The sequence below is a fragment of the Procambarus clarkii genome, chromosome 53, assembly GCF_040958095.1.
Source record: "Procambarus clarkii isolate CNS0578487 chromosome 53, FALCON_Pclarkii_2.0, whole genome shotgun sequence".
NCBI classification, from domain to species: Eukaryota; Metazoa; Arthropoda; class Malacostraca; order Decapoda; family Cambaridae; genus Procambarus; species Procambarus clarkii.
This window is the reverse complement of record NC_091202.1, coordinates 22,911,738-22,933,817: the sequence shown is the minus strand read 5'-3', so window position 1 is coordinate 22,933,817 and position 22,080 is coordinate 22,911,738. Positions and strand designations below refer to the sequence as shown.

Below are 22,080 nucleotides of genomic sequence, written 5' to 3'. Positions count from 1 at the left end.
CCCCCACACATGAACTGTACAGAGAGGTAAACCCCAAGAATCCAGAAAAAAGAACTACTTGCAGAGTTCAGCTCCTCAGAAGACCAAAGAGGCTTCCCATGATTCAGACAATGACCTACCAGGGAGAAATCAGAATGGAGTCTGATCATAAAGGTCAGAGGGAGAGGAACATACCATAGAGCCTGCCACACTACTGCAAGGCATGCAAACTTGTGAACCGTGCTGTTTGTTCAATGAGGAGAACCTGCCCAATGAATTTGGGAGGCTTGATTGCTGATCAAAAGCATCAACCCAGGGCTGAGGCATCCATAAACAGATGAAGCATTATCGCAAGAGCATGCAATGGAAATGAACCCCAAAAAAGCCCAAATAAGAAACTGGTGAACCAGTAAACATCAAATGCAACATGCACCTGATGTTCCAGTGACAAAGAGTGATACCAAAGGAGCTAGAACAGGGCATAAGCAAAATTCAGGTTCTTGCACAACCTCTCAATCAAATGCAGAGTAACCTAGGGCCTCTCCAACACCAGACAGCAGCAGGCCTACAAACAAAGCAAAGTTGCCAGCGGCAAGAAAGGAAGCTGTCCGAGGATCCCAGACCATGCCCACCCAACCAAGTCCAAACCAGGGACAAAACCAACCATGAGTTGCTCTTGTTCACCAGGAACCTGAACCCAGGCAAGCTGGGGATGAACTAAATCCCTAGCTTGCATACACACAGACTGGCTGGGAACTCAAACCAGTCAGTCATCGAGGTAGGCCAAGATACGAGCACCCACAACGGAAGGGGAGTAACCACCACATGTCAACATTATAAAAATCTGAGAAGCCAAATTGAACCTGAATAGGATAATCTGGAAGCTGTAAGCAAGATGCTCTGTAGTATTCCACAGGTGAAGCCTACAGCAGTGCTGCACAGATGCCACAGCAGTGCTCCGCAGGTGGCCACAGCAGTGCTCCGCAGGTGGCCACAGCAGTGCTCCGCAGGTGGCCACAGCAGTGCTCCACAGATGCCACAGCAGTGCTCCGCAGGTGGCCACAGCAGTGCTCCGCAGGTGGCCACAGCAGTGCTCCGCAGGTGGCCACAGCAGTGCTCCGCAGGTGGCCACAGCAATGCTCCGCAGGTGGCCACAGCAGTGCTCCGCAGGTAGCCACAGCAGTGCTCCGCAGGTGGCCACAGCAGTGCTCCGCAGGTGGCCACAGCAGTGCTCTGCAGATGGCCACAGCAGTGCTCTGCAGATGGCCACACCAGTGCCCCCAGATGGCCACAGCAGTGCCCCCAGATGGCCACACCAGTACCCCCAGATGGCCACACCAGTACCCCCAGATGGCCACAGCAGTGCTCTGCAGGTATTTGGCACCAGTATTTGGTAATATGAATTTTAGACCTGAGGGTACCAAGTATGTTACTAAAGAAATTTTGCATAAAAGTATTGAAAAGGTGGGTAATATAAAGGTCATAATTTACACATTAAGGTTGGTTAAATTCCGTTATAAACAGGTGAGCCGATTACCTGTACAAACATCGGCATTCAAAATGGCCAACTACTTTGCTTACATCCACGTTGAATACAAATATTATTATGTGGTTAATGACTAAAAACTGTATCCTATCCAGCTTTCCTCCTACAATCATGTTCATTACTCTATATCCTCCATTACTATTTCTACAGTTACTGAAGTAATCAGAGCTCTTTTTATAATCACAAGTTCTTCAATGTATCAGCACACCTGTGATCAATAGGTTGTGCTGAGCAACTTGCACTAATATGAACCTCTCTCATAATGTCCACATGTGAGTGGATCTTTTCCCTTGCTCGTATATATATATATTTTGTTCTTCACATGAACTACAGCTCTAAGTGTATATTACCCATCCACCTCTCAGCATGCATATCCTGTAGTACACAGAGTAAGCTTCACTTGAGTGCAAGGCAATAGGCAGAGTATAACACTAGTGTATGTACACAGCATGTTGCTACACCCATGTACAGTATGTCACTATACCCATGTACAGTATGTCAATGCACACATGTGCAGTATGTTACTGCACACATGTACAATGTTGCTGCAACCATGTACAATATGTTACTGCCCCCCCCCCCTCTCAATATCACCACAGCTGTCTCTCAGAGCAACTCTTTTTAAAACAAAAGTCAAAATCAGTCTACAACTAATTTTTCTTTTGTATGGTATCTTACTGTTTTCACATTATCTCCACTACTATGGGCCTATCATCTCCTCTAACCTATATCTCTGCTACAACAGGTCTATCATTCTCTAACATTAATCTTCACTATTATAGGCCTATCACCTGATAACGTCAATACCTTGCAAGACCACGGCAACGTGGGTTACGTCATTACTTCTCATCACCTGAAAATATTCACTAAAATTTCCATCCATCTTTTTCCACAATGTACTCATCTCTATTAACTTTGTTATGTGAAAAATTCCCATAAAATGACTGGCTGCTTCTACAAATACAATTAAAAAAAGTGACTCACATTTGACCTCGTCTTTCCGTTTACGATAACATTGATTGTTCTAATTATCTGTACACTTCTGATAATCTTCCTTCTTACAATAATCAAACACAGTGTCCTCATGTAACTCACCGACAATGCATACCTTGTGTAATTCAGACTAGTCTGACACAACATCAACACTCGAGGTGAATGAACATGTATTTCAGGACAGACTTGGTGCCCATTCGAAATCTCACAGAAGCTGTTTGGAAATACACTTCCACCTAACAATTTTAATTCCAAATGGCAACACTAACATTGCTGTTGATACTGGGACTGCTTAATAACTGATATCCAGTTATTATGCAGGAACGTTTGAGGCAAGCACTAGCAACATTTAAATCTTGTACTACATGTAATACATTGTTTATTGTAAAATTATCATTATCTCCTGTTTTCTAACCTGGCTTCTTGAGGCCATCTCTCAGATCACAAACAATAAAACTTTCTCTGTTTAATTATGTGACTATTACATCTGAAATGTATATGTTATGGCCTTTCTTCTGGGATGATGTGGGGAACCTCAAGGAAAAGAAGGAATTAGTACAAGATCATAACAAAAGTTACCAGTCCTGAAAGCCTTATTGAAAGGAACATCATGCATGGCCCTATATCTTCAAGGTGGTAGATCAAATTGTTATCCCAATGATATCCTCAAGTTAGAAGGTCAAAGTGTTACCCTTATGTTATCATGATATCCAGGAAAGTGTATCAAATTCAAGTCCAGAGAATTATAATATATTGCATTCAAACATAAAAATTTTAAAAATATCTTAGCATTTCATTATTTATATTTCCTCCATTTACTATAAAAAACTGAAACATGAAATGCCTTCTAATCAAGACAATCCATAACATAAAAATAACTAATGAAAGATAATAATATTTTGCCACCAAATATCAAACTACATATAAAGAGACAGTCTGTAATTATCAATTGCAATGAACTTCAAACATCATGGTTTAAGGAGTATAAGTGGTGTAAAAAATATTTCATGTTGGTGTTATAAAATATTCATGAGCTTGGATATCACATTTTTCAAAGAGAAAAATATATATATGGTTAACTTACGTTGGCACTCGTAGGGTTTTCCCGGAGTTTCTTCATCACCTTCAACTGGTGTTTTTGACTGGGCATCCTTCTTCTTTCTTCCACGGCTGCTTGGAGTCTGAGGATACAACAATTATTTTGTATTATATGGCTGAATTTGTTGTAGCAAATATATTTAACAATCACAGACGGAATGCTTTTCCCTAGAAAAGCTTTCCTTCTGTGGGATTGTGGGAAAAGTGGGGTTCTTGGGATCCCACTCTCCTCCTCCTTAATTTGTTCAACTTTCTTCTCAAGTGTCATCACAGACCTTCTTTACTTATCTTCCTTGTAGAAGCTTTCACTGACAAAATGCCTGCATTTGGAGCTGGTATGGTGCATGGATATTACTAAATTTTGGATATACTGTATCCAACAAAATCGCAAGAATGTCATATGGATAGGAGGAACTCTTGTGGGTGCCCAATATGGTCAATGGACAAACTAAGCTCATCTCCCATCCACACACACACTTCCCGCACCACCCACTTTACCAATGGGCAGAGATGCCTGGCATAGCTCGCCTCAACTTTATTGCACATTTCTATTTGGACCCCCTGCTCACTTCACCAGTTTACTGCTTAACCCAAATGAATATCTGGCATATCATGATAAGTAGTGTTTGGAAAGCATGTGGTCATCTGTATCTGTATATAAAAGAAAGTTATGGCAATGGGTGGGACTAAACTTGCATCTCGACTTCCCGAAGATATACCATGTTACTGTAATTTTATTGTGCACCCGTTTATACTTCGGGCAACAGAAGGGAAGGTTGCTACAGAACTGAACCCTGAAACTGCAGAAAATAAAAATGATGATGTAAGATTCACTACAGAAAATGAAAATGATGATGTAAGATTCACTGCAGAAGTTGAAGGTGATGATGTAAGATTCACCGCAGATGAATGTCTCATGTAACCTACAACAGGGTATATAATAACAACAATAAGGCAACCAACACAAAATGCCACTAATAAAGGCAAAAGGGGGCAGAAGCACACTTTTGGATGAATGTAGGGCAGGGCCAAAACGTCAGAAAACGTCCAGACCTGCACAACCTAAGTATGTATTAGACTGACTGATAAGACTGTGAAGTGAGGGGAAAAGAGGGGCATCACAACAAAACCTTTACCATTATGAACTGGAGGTTTCCTAGTTTAGAGTCATAAAGCTATTTTTACAGGTGCCAACTTTATATAGTCTATAAACATTATCTTTTGGTGTGCTCTTGAGGTGGTAATTTCAGAATGACATCCACTCTGAGCTAATTTTATCTTTCAGACTTGGAGAAGTGGTCTCTAAAGAGGGTATGATATTGCCAGACTCCTTTTCTGGCTCTCATTTTCCATGTCTTACATTTATTAGAGCTTAACTATAGTAATCACCTGCAAGAAATTAGTTTCCTGCAATGTTTTACAATCTTATAATATTTGCATTCTTAATTAGTTTGGTATTGCTCACTAATATCAATATGAAAAATTATCTGTTCCTGTAGGTCATTGGCACATATCAAAAAGAGCTTGGGTTGGGTTTGAAGATTGATCTCTGGGTAACTCTCCAATTGTTACATCCATCTATCTTTTGCTTTATAACGCTATATCTTCTGTCTGCCAAATCCTTTATTCCAATATAAAATGAGAATCTATGCATACACCAACCCGTTCTCACAAATTTAATAAGTCAATATTGACTTATAAAATATGTGCATAGGTGACATACTTAACATAATAGATACCCTTAAAAAGATTCATAGAAAACACCGACCTTACCTAACCTACTTAGTATGTTAAGATAAGCATCTTATTGCTTCGTAATTACAATTATTACCTAACCTATAATAGGTATAGGTTAGGTAATAATTGTAATTACGAAGCAATAAGATGCTTATCTTAAGATACTAACAAGGTTAGGTAAGGTCGGTGTTTTCTATGAATCTTTTCAAGGGTATCTATTATGTTTAGTATATCACCTATGCACGTAGTTAACACTTTCGCGCTCTCCGCAAAGGTCACTCAGCCAACCGAATGTGCGCGCTGCGTTTTTATCGCTTAAGCGTAAAAACAAAAATGTGTATACTCTTTTTACTCTTCTGACCTTAGTTCTCATGCTACGTATTTCATTTTGGTACCAACGTGTTCGCAATAAAATTCTCTAGAAGAACATCAGTAAAATAAGTCACGAAACATATAGGGATACCAGCACCAAATAAATAACTACGTAGATGACTCCCCGTGAGCGCCCATCAGCAACAAAATGTTTTTACTCTTGGGATTGTAATCACCTCCACACTTGTTCTACAGCGTTAATTTTGGTATCAATGGACTCGCAATGAAATTCCCAACACGGTGATATGAATATAAGCGTAGAATAATGATGCAGCCCGCCCGCAAGAGTGTGGGAAGTGGTGAAATTGTTACCCGGTATCGGTGACGGGACGACGCACGGCGCTTTGAAAGTTTATACTTATTTCACTCTCATGACATTAATTTTCTATGTACGTCATTCATTTTTATGTCAATGTGTTCGCAATAGAATGTTCTATGTGCCCATAGGTAAAAAATATCAACAAAGCGTAAGTTAGAATAGCGACAAATATAAAACAACGCTGGAACATATCAGTGAGCGTCAAACACACACGAAATATTTTTACTTTTGTTATGTTTGTCAAGTTTATTCTTGTTGCACACAGTTATTTTTGGTTGTATATTGATCGGAATAAAATTCCCTAAACAGACATATGCATATAATACATGATATGGGGGAAGAATTACCAGTATAAACGGCTAAAGTCGCCCACCTGCAACCCGTTTGGGACAAAATACCATTTGATCGAAGTTATCAACACCTTTCATGAACTTATTGTACCATGCAGCCTAGTGGTGAGAAAGAGAGCCTCATAGCGCGCAGTTTGAAACAAACCCAAAGTAAATCGGATAAAAATTGAATTTTATACAAATATTTTAAAAGTAGACATAACTTTATGTCCACTATGCGTTTACGTTAGACGAAACCGAACGCGCCGGCGCGTCCAGATAGCGCGAAAGTGTTAATAAGTCTATATTGACTTTACGAATTTGCGAGAACGGGTTGCATACACACAAGTCTGTTTCCATTCTAAACATTAGCCAATACTGGTGAACACCATGTCTAAGGCATAGGAATATGCGGCTGACCAACTCTTGCCTATTCTGTTTGATTCCCATTATCCTGGCGTAAAATTCTGCTAAATTGGTGCTTTATGGAAAAAATCTGTGCATTCTAAGTGCATTGATTACTTCCTAGTTCGCATGTATTCTGTAAATCTTTTGTAATATGCTTTTTAACATCAGTCATGACATAAGACCGACCCCATCCTTTAGCATCTATGACGAGATCTTGTTTGGTGCCGTAGCTTTTGTCATGTCCTCGTCTCTAAGGTGCTCATTAACCTCTTCTTCTTCTCTTACTATTATTTTTCTTCAGGATACTCCCTTCTCTTTGTTCTGTTGTGGAGTTCCCTTAAAATATTGTCATATTCTGTAAAATGGTTTTGGCCTTTTACTGCTTTAGCGGACGAGTCCTCAAATTTCTCTCAATTTTCCTTTTAATTCAAACAATTTGAATCAAATTCTTTACACGCCTTCTTATTTTTATTTTTACTTTCTTATTTCCTAAAGGTAAATAACTAATTGCTGTCTGTCTTGTTCTCTCACTTTTGGGACTAAAATTAATGTCTGTAGTTTGGTAATAAATCTGGATGAGGTACTGTATCATGTCTTATGGTTTCTTATTGCTGAACTCAGTAGGCCAGATTATTCCATATAGGAATTCTATCATACTCTTGTAGCTTGTTATGACTTTTCCTGTTTCTTAACTGCTGCTTCACTAAGTACATGAGCATCAGGACATAGTGGTCGCAAGTTCCTAATCGGACTTCAAAGTCTCATTTTGATTTGCTGTAAGTGAATATCAGGCTACTTCCTCTCATTCTTATAAGATTTTTAATAAGATAAAGTTTTTTTATCACAATGTCCATTACCTTTTGCTCTTTAAGTATCTCCTCCAATATGGGGTCTCTAGCTTCTCGGTCAATTTCCTGGTGGAGGAACAGTCCTCAAGATTAGGAGTTTTGATCCCATCTCTCCACAATCACAACCGTTATCTTTATAATGTGTATTTTGGCCTTCTGTTGTCATATTCTTGTATTGTTCTTCTGTTGTCTGGTCATGAGTTGTATGTAACAGTGTTTTTACATACACCATATTTAGATCATTCCAATTATTCAAATCTTCATTGTTTCTAATAGTGATAACTTGGGTCTTGCCTCTCTCAAGTCTCTCTCCATGAAAAGTGATAGTTTCTTGGGTATATTACTGTATGTAAGACTTCTTTGCCGATGTTTTAGTCTCGACCGCTATTATTTATTTTCACTCTTCATGATTTTATCAGCCTTTATATAGAGGGTTGTGTGTTCGAGTGCGAGTGCATGTGCATGTGTGAGTGTGGGTGTTTAAGATGATTTTTCCATTTCATTAGATGAACACAAATCTTTCATAATTAAAAAAGTTTAGAGAGAGAGAAATAAAAGAGTGTATTGATACATCTAGCAAAGACAGACCAAGCCCCCAGAGCAGGTAATATTCAGCATCAGAAGTTATATATTTTGTTATCTTCACAATACAGTTCAGGCAAACACATCAAAACAGAATCACTTTTCTTTTGATATGCAAAACTATATAAATGAGATCAAATTGAATTAAGTCTGATAATCAAATATTTCAAATACATTATCAAGTTTTGGACTTTGAAGACCCTCACTTTCACAGGTTTCGGAATCTTAGGAGCTTTTTTCCTCTTTCTGGTTGGTGCAGCACGCGTTGAGTACGTGTCATCGTCGTCATCATCGGGTTCCTCTTCTTCTTCTTCTAAGAATCCAGTATCATCAAAGTAGAATGGTTCCTGCAGAGAAGAAAAACTCTAGAAAATATTTAAAAACGTATACTGTACTCTTGTCTGGAGTGGTAACTAAATCAAATTACAGAAGTATCGGACAACATTCTCCCAGTGTGGTACCATTGGAGGCATCGTTTCCAATGATGCCTCTGGAAAATTGTTTTCCAAAAACGACTTGTTCATCGTTTCTTTGTTGATTGGCTTTGCTGAATCACATTTTCCATTTTTCATAGGAACACATATTAGTGAAAGGCCAAAAATTAAATTAACTATTCTCCAAAAGGTATCTCAACAGATGCTTTTTGAAAGATCAACGGTGTCAAGAAGGACATGCAAATGCCCAGTACAGGAAAATTTAACACTGGTTTAGTGATACTGTAAACAAGAACAGGAACACTAGTAAGTGGCCGACATCCTACCACCACATAAAAATTCAACTAATGAAGCACTTTGTCCAAATTAAATTTTGTTGTTTTTCTTCCCTGTACATAACTTCAGATCTTCTCATATATGATAACTAATATACAGAAGACAACATTAGTACAAGATTACTGAATGCCAATCTCCTGAAATTCAAAATCTAAACATATATCCAAAGGAAGCAGGCACTTGGATAAGGAGATCAAACCATCTGAAACTGGAAGCTGCCTCACAATGAGGCAATCAGCAAAGATAGAAGACCACCTTTAAATGCTAGACAGCATATTTAGGAAATGGACAAATCCATTAAATACTCTTCAAGACCAGCAAGTTACCATTCAAGATGATACAGAAAACCAGAAGCCATTAGACCAAGTTGCCCCGACCTACCACTCGAATCAGAAGTTGACAGCAGAACTAATATTTTAAGTGTTCACGGACAAGCATAAAGAGAGCTGCAGCATCAAATTTGTGGCTACCGGAAGCTACTACCACTGATAGTGTACCATCTACTAGATTTGCATCAGCTGCAGAGTTCTATCACCTAATGGAGACCAGAGCAAGAAACTGGCCTCGAAGGGAGGCGATTTTTATGTATTTCATTGTGTTACCACCAGGAAGGTACCCAGAAAGTCAGCGAGACAAAACAAACCCTTGCAGGCTTCAAACAAAACCGAAGCCTCAAGAACCACCAAAAGAACTTCCCCAAGAATGTAAACGATCAAAATCTCTCAAAACTAGTGCCAGCTCATTTGCCTCATGTCTTCCATCCATTTGACTGGAGGAGAGACGTAGCTCATGGTCAGCTGGCAACTTCACCCTCTGTTCTATGGTAGATGTATTGAAACCCCCCTGTCAACCTGGAAAGAGGGAAGATGTCAGGGAGCCAATGAGGCTCGCCCAGAAATTGGAGTTTCATTACATTCAGCGCCAGTTTTCTGGTGGCAGCCCCTTGTGGCTCCCTGAAGCTAACTACCAACAAAGAAGGAAAACAAAAGGGCACCTACCAGGCAAGAGGGAGCACCACAGGAACTAAGACTAGGGCAAGACTCCCGGCTAAAAGACATGACCAAAAGCCACACAAATATGCTGGGGCCCGGACACACTGACAAGATACTGGAACGCCAGAACCCTTTCCAACCTCCCAAACCCCACGACATTCATAACCACAGCCAAGAGAGTAACATTTTACCCATCATGGGTGCAAGGATAGACTGCAAGCTGGCTAGATTTAATAAAACTGAATGACCAGAGAAAGATAAGCCTTGGAACAGGGTGACCAAGGTGAGAGGATTAATCCACAAATCCACAAAGCATCCACTGAGGCAGAATCTGAGGCAGAAAGGTAGCGGCATAAAGCCACCACCGGACACAACGCATATAGTATCCCCAGACGAACCAACCAAGCATCAATATCCAAAGGCCATCCAAAAACCAAAGGCCATTGGGAAGCCATTCAAAAACCAAAGGCCATTGGGAAGCCATTCAAAAACCAAAGGCCACTGGGAAGCCATCCAACTCATTCATCACCAAAAAAGGAGTTGGCCGTAGACAAACAAACTGCCTACCAGGGCCAAAAGAACAAAACTCCTGCTGCAGGAGGAGACCATGAAGCTCACCCACCTGACAACCAGAAACAAAAGAAACCAAAAACAAGAGCTGAAAGAAACAATTACAATTTACTAAAGAGCCGAAGCTCAACTCCCGCATGCACAATTAGGTGAATACAGACAGAAGAGGACACTGGAAACCGAGAACAGAAACAAAAGAACACAGTCCAGACACCAAGCAGGCTAAAGCGGCGCATGAGCAAGCAGGAGATGAAACAATGCACGGGACATCTTGCAAAACGGAGCCAGGGTAGTATCGACTCCAAATGCCAGCTGCAGTGGCTCTGCCACAGCCACATGATATGAGGCAACAGCATTCAGCAAGAGATGCCAATCAAGGAAAAAGTCCAGGACAGAAGAGAGAGCACTACATGCTCAAACACCAAAGAACAATGATGAAGAGGAAAGAAGTGATGAAAGGAGCATCATAAAAACTCATACAGTTACCATGAAGATCACCACAGGTGGGACACCTCTCCTTCATAATTTTTGTGACACCAAAATTGGAATATGCAAATTTGAATCTTTCTTGATCCATTGTTAAAGAATTAAGAGCTAGTAGAGTTGGCTGTCACATAGGCAGTACTATGGGGAATATTTCCTGTTATGATGCTGATCTAGTTCTACAGTACTTACACCAACCCAAGAGGCTAAAGCTTTCTAAATATACTCACTAGAAAGGAGATGAGAGATATATCAAATAATATATATGTGGAAAATACTGGGAGGATCAGGTCCCAAATCTACACAGTAAAATAACAACATACTTGAGTGAACAATATGGAAGAAAATGCAGAAAAGAACCAGTGAAGAGCAGAGGTGCCATAAGCACAATCAGAACACTGTATAAACATCAGAGGTCCACGGTTATTCAATATCCTCCCAGTGAGTGTAAGAAATATTACCGGAGCAACTGTGAACATCTTCAAGAGGAAACTAGATAGTTTTCTTCAAGAAGTGCCAGATCAACTGGACTGTGGTGGATATGTGGGTCTGCGAGCAGCTCCAAGCAACAGCCTGTTGAACCAAGCTCTCACAAGTCAACCCTGGCCTCAGGCAAGGCTTCGGGAGTAGAAGACCCCCCCCGAATCCCATCAAGCAAGTATCAAGCACGCTATGGAAAATTTGATAGAAATATATGAAAGATATTGTGTAGAATACAAATTAACGCTCAATCCTGCCAAATGTGTTGTGGTTGCCTTTAACTCACTGGACTTGCTTTCTCAAGATCTCAGTCTAAAATTATCAGGCAGCGATATTCCAGTAAAATATTCTGAAATATCAGGGGCATATTATATCCTCAAAGGGCCCACTTGTTTATCCTTGCACTCATTGTAATCTCTTACCTGGTCTGATGTCCTAGCCCACACCTGAAGAAATAATTCGCTATGATATAATTTTGTCTGACATGAATCACCCATCCAGCAAACTCGATCAACTCTTTCTTCTGGCTACTCCTAATTTTCTAGAAATATAAATTTACCAGGTAATTGTTAAGAAGGGGATGGGAACTATCAGGAGAGAGCACCAAGCCATTATGATTATATAGCACTTGGAAGGGGTCAGGATAAGGATTTGGGATGGGATGGGGGGTCGGGGAAGGAATGGTGCCCAACCACTTGGACGGTTTGGACGCCGTCAATGAACGGGATTGAACGCCGACCTGCATGAAGCGAGACCGTCGCTCTAAGATCCAGCTCAAGTGGTTAGGCTAATTGTTAAGAAATACAACTTAAGAATGAGTGATATATATAACTAGAAGAGGTACCAAGCAGAGCCTGGGATTGTCTGTTTCTTCCCCACCTCTTCCTCCTCCCTCCCTCTCCCCACATCACTCCTATTTCATCATCCCTTTCTGCCCCTTCCCTCCCATCTCCCCAATTTTCCCCTTTCTCTCCACCTTCCACCCTTTCCCTCTCTCTCCCACTCCTATCACAATAAGAGCAAGTGTCAGTATATCTTCATAATTAATGAATTTTTAAAAGATTACAATAGTTGTCCTTTTCCCTCCAAAATTGTGGGAATGTGGTGGGTTTGCTCATGGTAGTAGAAGGCAGTGGGATTGATAAGGGCTGTATTGAAGTTGTGTGTTTTATGGTGCTATGGCCAAAGTATGAAAGCACAATGTTTTTTAATTTTCCCAATATCAGTGAATATCCCAATATCAATAAGAAAACCTACTGTTATGAATCTGTTATTTTTAAATATTTAGTCAGGTGTAGCCAGTGACCAGTGCCAAAAATCATTATGGAGGGTCAGTACATCACCGTAGCATGCTGTTCCCTCTTGAATTCTGACAACCCCAACCAGCCTACATCTGTCCCATACCTCAGACCATTCACCCTGCATGTTTGGGTGAGGCTAGCCCCAAACATCTAGCCTCAGCCTACATCTGTCCCATACCTCAGACCATTCACCCTGCATGTTTGGGTGAGGCTAGCCCCAAACATCTAGCCTCAGCCTTCGACAAACACAGACGAACAGACATTCTGTCTTACAGATACAGATGGTGTAGCAGGTCTACAGGAGAGAATAAAACAAGTACGTACAGTAGTCAGCAAAGAGAGCAAGGAGACCCCAGCTGGATATTTGGAATTATGGAAAATTCTTTCATTAAGAGATGGATTACTGACATGCATTTTGAATCCAACTGAAGTCAGATCGATGTTATGTGAACTGTGTGTTTGGAGTGATTTTGAGTTGGGATAACTTCAGAATCTTTTGATGTAGAATGCTGAGGGGGGTTGCAAATATCTATAACTTCATGGTATGATTAGTTTATATTAGTTCTACTTCAAATTGTCTTTTCGTCATCCTAATTTTGTGATATAAATTACAGCAATATCTGTCTCACCGCTCTAACGTTAAACATTAATTTGTCTTTACAATATATCACCTTTCAAATTGTTAGCTAAATGTCACTTACTTTATGCCTCAAATGAAAGTTTGATTTAGATTGCAATACATCTGTTTAGTCCAGTCAATATTATAATAATATGTATAAGTTGTCACAAGTAAAGTTCTGATTTGATTGCTATAATGACAATGTCTATGTGCTAGAATGTTAATGTTACAGTTTCTTATGTAATTAATGCATTTACATTTTTAGGTAAATTTCCCATTTACCGTACACATGTACAACTATTTATGAATAAAGCTATTAATTTGATTTAGTGTGAATATGTGCACCTCTCTTCTACAGGTCTACACAGGTGTTAATATGTGCACCTCTCTTCTACAGGTCTACACAGGTGTTAATATGTTCACCTCTCTTCTACAGGTCTACACAGGTGTTAACATGTGCACCTCTCTTCTACAGGTCTACACAGGTGTTAATTTGTGCACCCTCTCTTCTATAGGTCTACACAGGTGTTAATATGGGCACCTCTCTTCTACAGGTCTACACAGGTGTTAATATGTGCACCTCTCTTCTACAGGTCTACACAGGTGTTAATATGTGCACCTCTCTTCTACAGGTCTACACAGGTGTTAATATGTGCACCTCTCTCCTACAGGTCTACACAGGTGTTAATATGTGCACCTTTCTTCTACAGGTCTACACAGTTGGTCACATGTGCACCTCTCTTCTACAGGTCTACACAGGTGTTAACATGTGCACCTCTCTTCTACAGGTCTACACAGGTGTTAATATGTGCGCCTCTCTCCTACAGGTCTACACAGGTGTTAATATGGTTTACAATGAAACTATTGGAATGTACTTTTAAAGAGAATTTATGATACACTGAGTTAATATTTATAAATACAGTATTGTATACTCTAATGGTGGAAATGGGAATATAGCGTCAGCACTGACAAGATGAAAAAATTAATTGGATAAACAATACAAGGGATGCCGAGGCGCACGCACACACACACACACACACACACACACACACACACACACACACACACACACACACAATTTACAGTTGTAAATCACCAATTTACAATTTACAATTGTAGGTAATTACACACTTAGGTAATTACACACACACACACACACACACACACACACACACACACACACACACCAGATATAACAAAACATTAGAGGGGAGAAGTGATACAATGAGAGAGCAGAGGCCTAAACACTTTACCTTAGTCTCGTACACAAAACTGGTCTCTTCTGTGTTCACAGCTGCTGGGTTTTCCACCGTAACTATTGTATGTTCATCTCCTTCTGGTTCTTTGATGGACTGTAATAAAGTTAACCCTTATTAACATGCTAATACTGCATTACACACGGATGCACAAACAAGATATCATTAACGCTAAGAAGGAATAATACTACATTACAGTATTACACAGTACTTGCATTCATTTATATCTCCACATACCTCTGTATTTTACATACTAGAGTACGTGCCAATTTATATATTGAACAGTGTACGTGTTTACATACATAAGCACACACACCCTCATTCTCCCCATCCCACAACACCCTCACCCCGACAACACATGCCACTCACAGGGATAGGGAAGATTACCTGAGACCTGGAACTTTAAGAACAAGAGGTCATAGATATAAACACAGATGCCGAAGAAATATAAGAAAATTTACTTTCGCAAACAGAGTGGTAGACGATTGGAACAAGTTAGGTGAGAAGGTGGTGGAGGCCAAGACCGTCAGTAGTTTCAAAGCGTTATATGACAAAGAGTGCTGGGAAGACGGGACACCTCGAGCGTAGCTCTCATCCTGTAACTACACTTAGGTAATTACACTTAGGTAATTACAGCTCTTAGGCTCAGTTTATTGGTATCATTATCTGATGACCTACAAAAACCTCAAGGCTTAGTCAATGATTTTCCACTGTCAATAACAAGTAAAAAAATAAGAAAATGAAAGGAAAAACAGTAAAACACAAGCAATTAAATCAAGTGCCTAACCATTGAAATCAGCAATGGCTACCATACAATCTATTGTGGTGTTCATACATGGAATCCAAGGCTAACAAACCTATAGACCACTCGGTTTCTTTAGAGCGGTGATTAGAGGAGGATGGAGGAAACTGCAGGAAAAAGATGAAATGAAAAAGTCCAAAATTAGAGCATTGAGTGTAATGAAATGATCCTTTCCATGTAGCATCTCGGTAGCTCCCATCGTGTGTCACTGGCATGGTTGGGACGTAACAAATTCACCAGGCCCCTGGTGACTCACCCACCAGGGACAGGTACCTGCACAAATCGTCTTACCTCCTTAATTTTACACACTGTTGAGATGAACTATCTGTAATAACGCTTAAAGATATTTCAAAACACTCGACTTTTCTTTGAAAAAAGCAGCGTTGAATGTAATGAAACACCATTTTCTGGGTGAGCCCCGGAAGCTTCCTGGAGCTATACCAAGCTGATTTGTATATATAATAGACTGTGGCAACAGTCAATCAATGGAGATCTAGGCCTACTGGGGACCAGCGGGAGAACCTGGCCCCCCCTCAGAGAGGCACGAGAAGCAATGGTATACATACACCCCGATGTAACTGGAAGCAGTCTATGTCTGCCATATACCAGGTCAGGTACCCAGAAAGGTAGGAATTCCAAAACAAACTAGAGCTGGTTAAAAATTGCAAACTGATAGCCAAACTAGCAAGCAGAACTCCCTAATCGAAAACAAGCAAACAAGCATGACATCACCACAGCTGCAGCGCCGCTGTCTGCACAACTCCCCCCTCACCGGGAGGGGGAAGGGGAGATCCAAGACTTCCCGCACAGACTACCCAATCCCAGTTCAGAGGCTGAATATCAAAAACATGAAAAAACCCGACCGGAGAGAGGGAGGGAGGGATGCCGGGGAGCCTCCGGGTCTCACCCAGAAAATGGGGTTTCATACCATTCAATGCTGGTTTTCTGTGGAGAACCCCTTTGGCTTCCCGGAGGTACCTAACCAATGATAAAGGAAAAGAGGGACTTACCTGGAAAGCAGCCGCCACTCACTCCTCAACTCTAAGTCAAGACAACTGGCTGCAATCTGTGACACAAGGCTACGCATGCCAGAGAAGAGCCAGGATGAACCAGGATCCAAGCCACTTCTGCAAGCAGAAGCAGCTCCGTCAGCGTTGCACAATATGGAGTGAATGCAATTGGCATAAGATGATGGTCCTAAAACAACCAAAAGAGAAAGGACAAAACAACCCGATCAGAAATCGAAGACAACCTACGAAGAGACAAAAAGTGATGAAAGGATCGTCAGGAAACTTCATACAGCCGCAGAGACGACACTCGCAGGTGGGACACTATCAATGAAGCAACCTGATCACCATACAAGTGGTGATAAACCCACATCAAACAAGACCAGACACAAAGAGCGGAGGAGTAGACTGAACCAGCCATGTACCAGACTGGTGTGATCTGCTGAAAGAGGTGAAGCTGCGGGAAATGCTCCGGGTTCAGATACTGAGCAATCAATGCCTGAAACCAAGGCTGGGCTGGCCACCAAGGAGCCACTAGGAAGACTCTCTCATGGTAAGACACCAACAGACTCAGTACCCAAAGTAACAACTGAACCGGGGGAAAGAGGTCCAGCTGTTACTTCGGGTTAACCCCACCTCGACCTTGACCAGTCCTGCCAAAAGGTGTCTACTGCGACGGCTCCACAGTCGGGGAAGGGCGCCACATATAGCAGGAGGCACTGAGACCACGCTGACGAGAAGATCCACCTTCGAGAGCCCGTATGTCTGGCAGAGCCAACTGAAGGGGTCGGTGTCAACCGTCCATTCCATGGACAAGATAATAAAATGAGACAGGCCATCCACCAGGACGATGGACACTCCCCGGATATGAACTGCATAGAGCGCCAAACCCTGAGAATCCAGCAGACAGGTCACTCGAAGAGACCAGTCCCCAAAGAGCCAAGGACCGAAGAGAACACCCCGCAGTTCAACAGCATATTGCTGTTTTTGCTGGATTGCAGCTGGAGCAAAGACACAGGAGGAAGAGAAATTAACGCAGTCCAAGAATTCCATCCGAACCAGATGGGACTTCCTCCAATTCACCAGGAACCGGGATCCGGCAAGCTGGGAAAGAACTACGTCCCTGGTGAGCAGACACGCAGACCCGCTGGGACCCCAAACCAACCAGTTGCGATGTAGGCCAGGACCTGAACCACTAGCAGATGAAGATGGGCCCCCACGACATGGGTTAACTGCGTGAACACGTGAGATGACATGTTCAAGCCGAATGGATGGCAATGAAAGCGGAAAGCTTGACGCCCGACCACGGAATCAACCAATCCCTGAACCCCAAATGAATAGGAACGTGCCAATATGTGTCCTTGAAGTCCAGGGATATAATCTATGCACCCGCTCGAGAAGCAGCCGGACCTGGGAAAAAGTAGTCATCCGAAAGGAGGGGCAAGGAATCCAACGGTTCAGAAGGGATAAGCTCTAGAGTGAACCAGAGACCTGCACAGTCCCATTTCAGAACCGGAAACAAGTGGGAAACCCACTTGAGGGATGGAGTTGTATCGACCACGCCCAAGCGAACCCACTCCAAGATAACCCGACAGAGATGGGAAAGAAGCCTGCCTCATCAGCCCCGAACCCCAATCGAAGAAGGAGCCGCCCAAAGGCAGGAAGAGACGACGCGAAAAGCCCACGAATCGTGGGACCAGGCATGGGCAAACAGAGCCAGCCTTCCCCTCCATCGCCCCGTCAATGGGGCACCACACAAAAGGGCCAAGGCAATCTCTGTGAAGTCGACTTTTCTGCAGAGCAACCACCATGCCGACCACATGAAGAAGGCTCAGGAGAACGCACCGGCTCCGAACATGGCACCAAACGCCCACCTTGACCTACCGAAACCTGAGCCCTAGCATGACCACCCCGGAAAGCGTGTGCACCCTCTCCCCAGAGCACCAACAAATCAGAAACAGGACAGCAACTGGAAGAAGCCGGCGACAAAAACTGAGTAACACCGTTCTCTGGAAACAACAGCAGACAGAACGGACACGAAAACTGTAAAGTAAGGCCCCAAGCTGAATCTAAGGAGTGAGGAAGGAAGGCCTGCCAAACATGTGAGGTGAGAGGTAAAAAACATAGAAACTGCTTCCCGGAGGATCAGAGCAAACAGCTTCAATAAGGCAGCCAATGCCACGGCAGCAGAAACCAGAACTCCGGACGAAGGCACCCCCCACTCAACGCCTCCACATCCTCCGCAAGTCAATCTGAGAACAGCTCAAGAAGACCAAAAAAGCACAAGACCGAAATCAAATGACCTTCATTAAATGAAGTTTAATGGTCATCCGCTACCAAGGCAGTCAAAAGAGAGGGGACTAGAGCATGCAACTGCTCCAGACCCACAGCATGGGAAAGCACAGGGGCGAAGAGACATGCATTGAGGAACTCCAAAGAGCCCCCCAAAAATACAGTATCTGCAACACCGTGAAAACCTTTCACCACTCAAACGTGCAGGTCCAGCAAAACTCACACCAAGCTCCCAAGAAAATGAAAGGGCAGTCTTCCTGCCAGCCAGGAAGATTCCGAAACCTCATGATGCACCCAATATGGGGAAGAAGAACCAAACTCAAAAGCCAGATATATTAACTAGGCGTAAACTGGGGTCTCGCAGGAGGTACGCACCAAGGGCCTCCCGAAATTCCGCAGAGGAAATCCAAGAGGAAGGAAACCTCCGGAAGGATGTATCCAAGGAACCTGCAGTGAGTATATTGTTTGTATTCGCTACAGATCTGTAGCGAGTACAAACAATATACTGTACTCACTACAAACCCAAAGGCACCCGGAAACAAACCTGAGAGGCAGGGGAGGGGGGCGCACCCAATTTGATTGCGGCTCAAAACTCAAAACTTGAGCCACCTGAGCCTTATTACCAACTAAACCCTGCCCTAGCCTGGAAACACTTTTAGACATTTAGGACATTTAGGAGCCGGATGCAGGGGGAAAGGAGCAGGGCGAACCACACCTACCTGGGAAGGAAGCAAGGGCACGGACAGAACTAAGATTGAAGTAACCAATGCCCCAAAATCCTGCTCCCTAAAATCCAAGCGGGGCAGCTCCGGGGCTACCAACTAGGCAACCAACTTGGCCCAGGACTGGTGGCCAGCTAAGCCGGTAAACCCTTGTGGGTTTACCGGGTTAGCTGGTGGGGCTCCTCCAATCAACCCCTCCAACAGAGGAGGACTACCAAACACAACCTAGGTTAACCTAATGGGAAGCTAGGCAGACCTCCTCCGCCAAGAAGCAAGAATGTGCTAAAAACAAACAAACAAAGAGAACCCCAAAGCACACACAGACTAACCGGTCCCCAGAAAAACCTTGGCTGCCGCTGTTGCATGCTGCGCCGGCCGCAGTGCGCCCTGCCCAGCACAAACCCACTCCATACCTGGGGCAAAACGGGAAGCCCAAGACCCCTGGCAAACCCCAAGGGCGAGAACAACACCAAGCGATGAATGCCTCTAACAGGAGTATGACCCAAACGACCCAGGGAAGGTAACCCTTGGCCCATGCAGCCCAGTAGACTTATAGGAACACCTGGCCACCATGCACACGGCCAGCAAAGACACAGGTGCAAAGCCAGACAAAGCTTGATACCAGAGAGGACTTCCGACACCTGGCACATAAGCTGACGAACTGAGGGTAGTGCGGCCTGCTCACATTAGCAGGGACCCCTCCCCCCAGTCAGGGGAGGGTGAGGCGCTAATGAGAGGGCATGCTAGTTGGATGACGTGTTGCTTGTTTCATTTTATTTTATTGGGGGAGTTCTTTGGCTCTGTTTGAACATAGATTGCAATTTTAACCAATTATGAGGCTTGTAATGGTTCGCCTACCTTTCTGGAGGTATCCCCAGTCGATGGCAAACATGACAAACTCTAAATGTACAGAGTTCATATGACCATTGCTCCCTGTGCCTCTCTGAAGGGGCCAAGTTCTGGCTCGTGGCCCCCAGTAGGCACTCCAAGGACTGATGGCACCAAACCGATATGGCACATGTCAGTTTGATAGCTTCAGGAAGCCAACGAGCTACCCTCAGAAAATCATAGTCTCAGTTTCATTGTCAAGATATTGTGACAATAATCTCCTTCAAGAGATTGAGCCTGCTCTTCCCTCCACAAACACGTCGTTGAAATTATATAAAACGACTATGGAAGACATGTCCAACAACAACAACAACACCAGCAAGGCTTGCCAGGGTGAGCAAAACATATGCAGCCAGCCACCTGTTCGGACTCAAACCACCAAACTACATGTTGATCGCTACCGGCTCCGCTGATTGGTCGCCGGTCTGGCTGCACCTGCACTCGCCCCCCCATACTACTTGATGTCTGGGGTCGCCCCAACCTCCTACCTCAGAATGTTCAGTGCTCTCGTTGTTACCACTCCTCCCGGCTAGACGCTAGCGTGTACTGAGGGAAGTGGTAGCTTAAGCCAATATTCCAGCACCTCCCATTTACTTGTATATTGCACTTCTTGTTATTTTGTCTTAACGTAACTTTTCATTGTGTCATTTAAGTATTCTTATTATTTTGATTGATTTTATTATAAGAATTTGTTTGTGCATTTTATTCATGTTTTGATTTAATTAACGTAATTAAAATTTCATTGTTAAAGTTTACTTGTGTTTTGTGTGTCTTCTCCTTACCTTACCACAGACGAAGTTCCAGTTTTTCTATTTTTTTTTATAACTATGTGACGAGGCCATACCCCTAGCCTTAAACAGCCGAACACCAACGCGTTACCGTCACAATATCTTTTAGAAAAGATGCTTACAAGTGGTCATCAGAAGTCTACACTACACAATAATTAAAAACTGAGTACTAGTACACCATATTATGACAATGCTCAACTGTTTCAAATTTAAAATCAACTCTATGAAGCATTCTCAACGTATCTCCTAGAAATAATTCAAATTCTCAAAGATATTTACTTATAGTTCATCATATAACATCTAATACTATACAGACTAATACAGCAATGTATTATCTAGTTAATGGGTTGCAATTATCAACTACTGTAATGAAGGGGAGAATAGGATTAGTTTGCTCTGGGCTTCAGCTTGCCCACCACAGAAATCTCTCACTATCCATAATGTGCAGGCACCAACCATACAACTAATGGATGGACACATGATAGTGCATGTGGAGAGACGACTCCATAGTGTGCAGGCACCAACCACACAACTAATGGATGAACACATGACAGTGCATGTGGAGAGACGACTCTCCATAATGTGCAGGCACCAACCACACAACTAATGGATGAACACATGACAGTGCATGTGGAGAGACAACTCTCCATAATGTGCAGGCACCAACCACACAACTAATGGATGAACACATGACAGTGCATGTGGAGAGATGACTCTCCATAGTGTGCAGGCACCAACCACACAACTAATGGATGAACACATGACAGTGCATGTGGAGACACAACTCTCCATAATGTGCAGGCACCAACCACACAACTAATGGATGAACACATGACAGTGCATGTGGAGAGATGACTCTCCATAGTGTGCAGGCACCAACCACACAACTAATGGATGAA

General features: G+C 42.6%; 1 protein-coding gene across 3 annotated transcripts in view; it reads right to left on the bottom strand.

Annotated features, from left to right (window-relative positions):
• Nucleotides 1–22,080, bottom strand: part of LOC123767074 (zinc finger protein ubi-d4 B) — a 132,261-nt gene that overhangs the window by 92,170 nt on the left and 18,011 nt on the right. For all 3 annotated transcript variants that reach the window (XM_045756554.2, XM_045756556.2, XM_045756553.2), the window contains exons 4-6: nt 14,680–14,778; nt 8,418–8,558; nt 3,603–3,699 (exon numbers count right to left, since the gene is read on the bottom strand). In XM_045756554.2, coding sequence (XP_045612510.1) covers nt 3,603–3,699; nt 8,418–8,558; nt 14,680–14,778 — 337 coding nt within the window. The remainder of the gene's footprint in view (nt 1–3,602; nt 3,700–8,417; nt 8,559–14,679; nt 14,779–22,080) is intronic.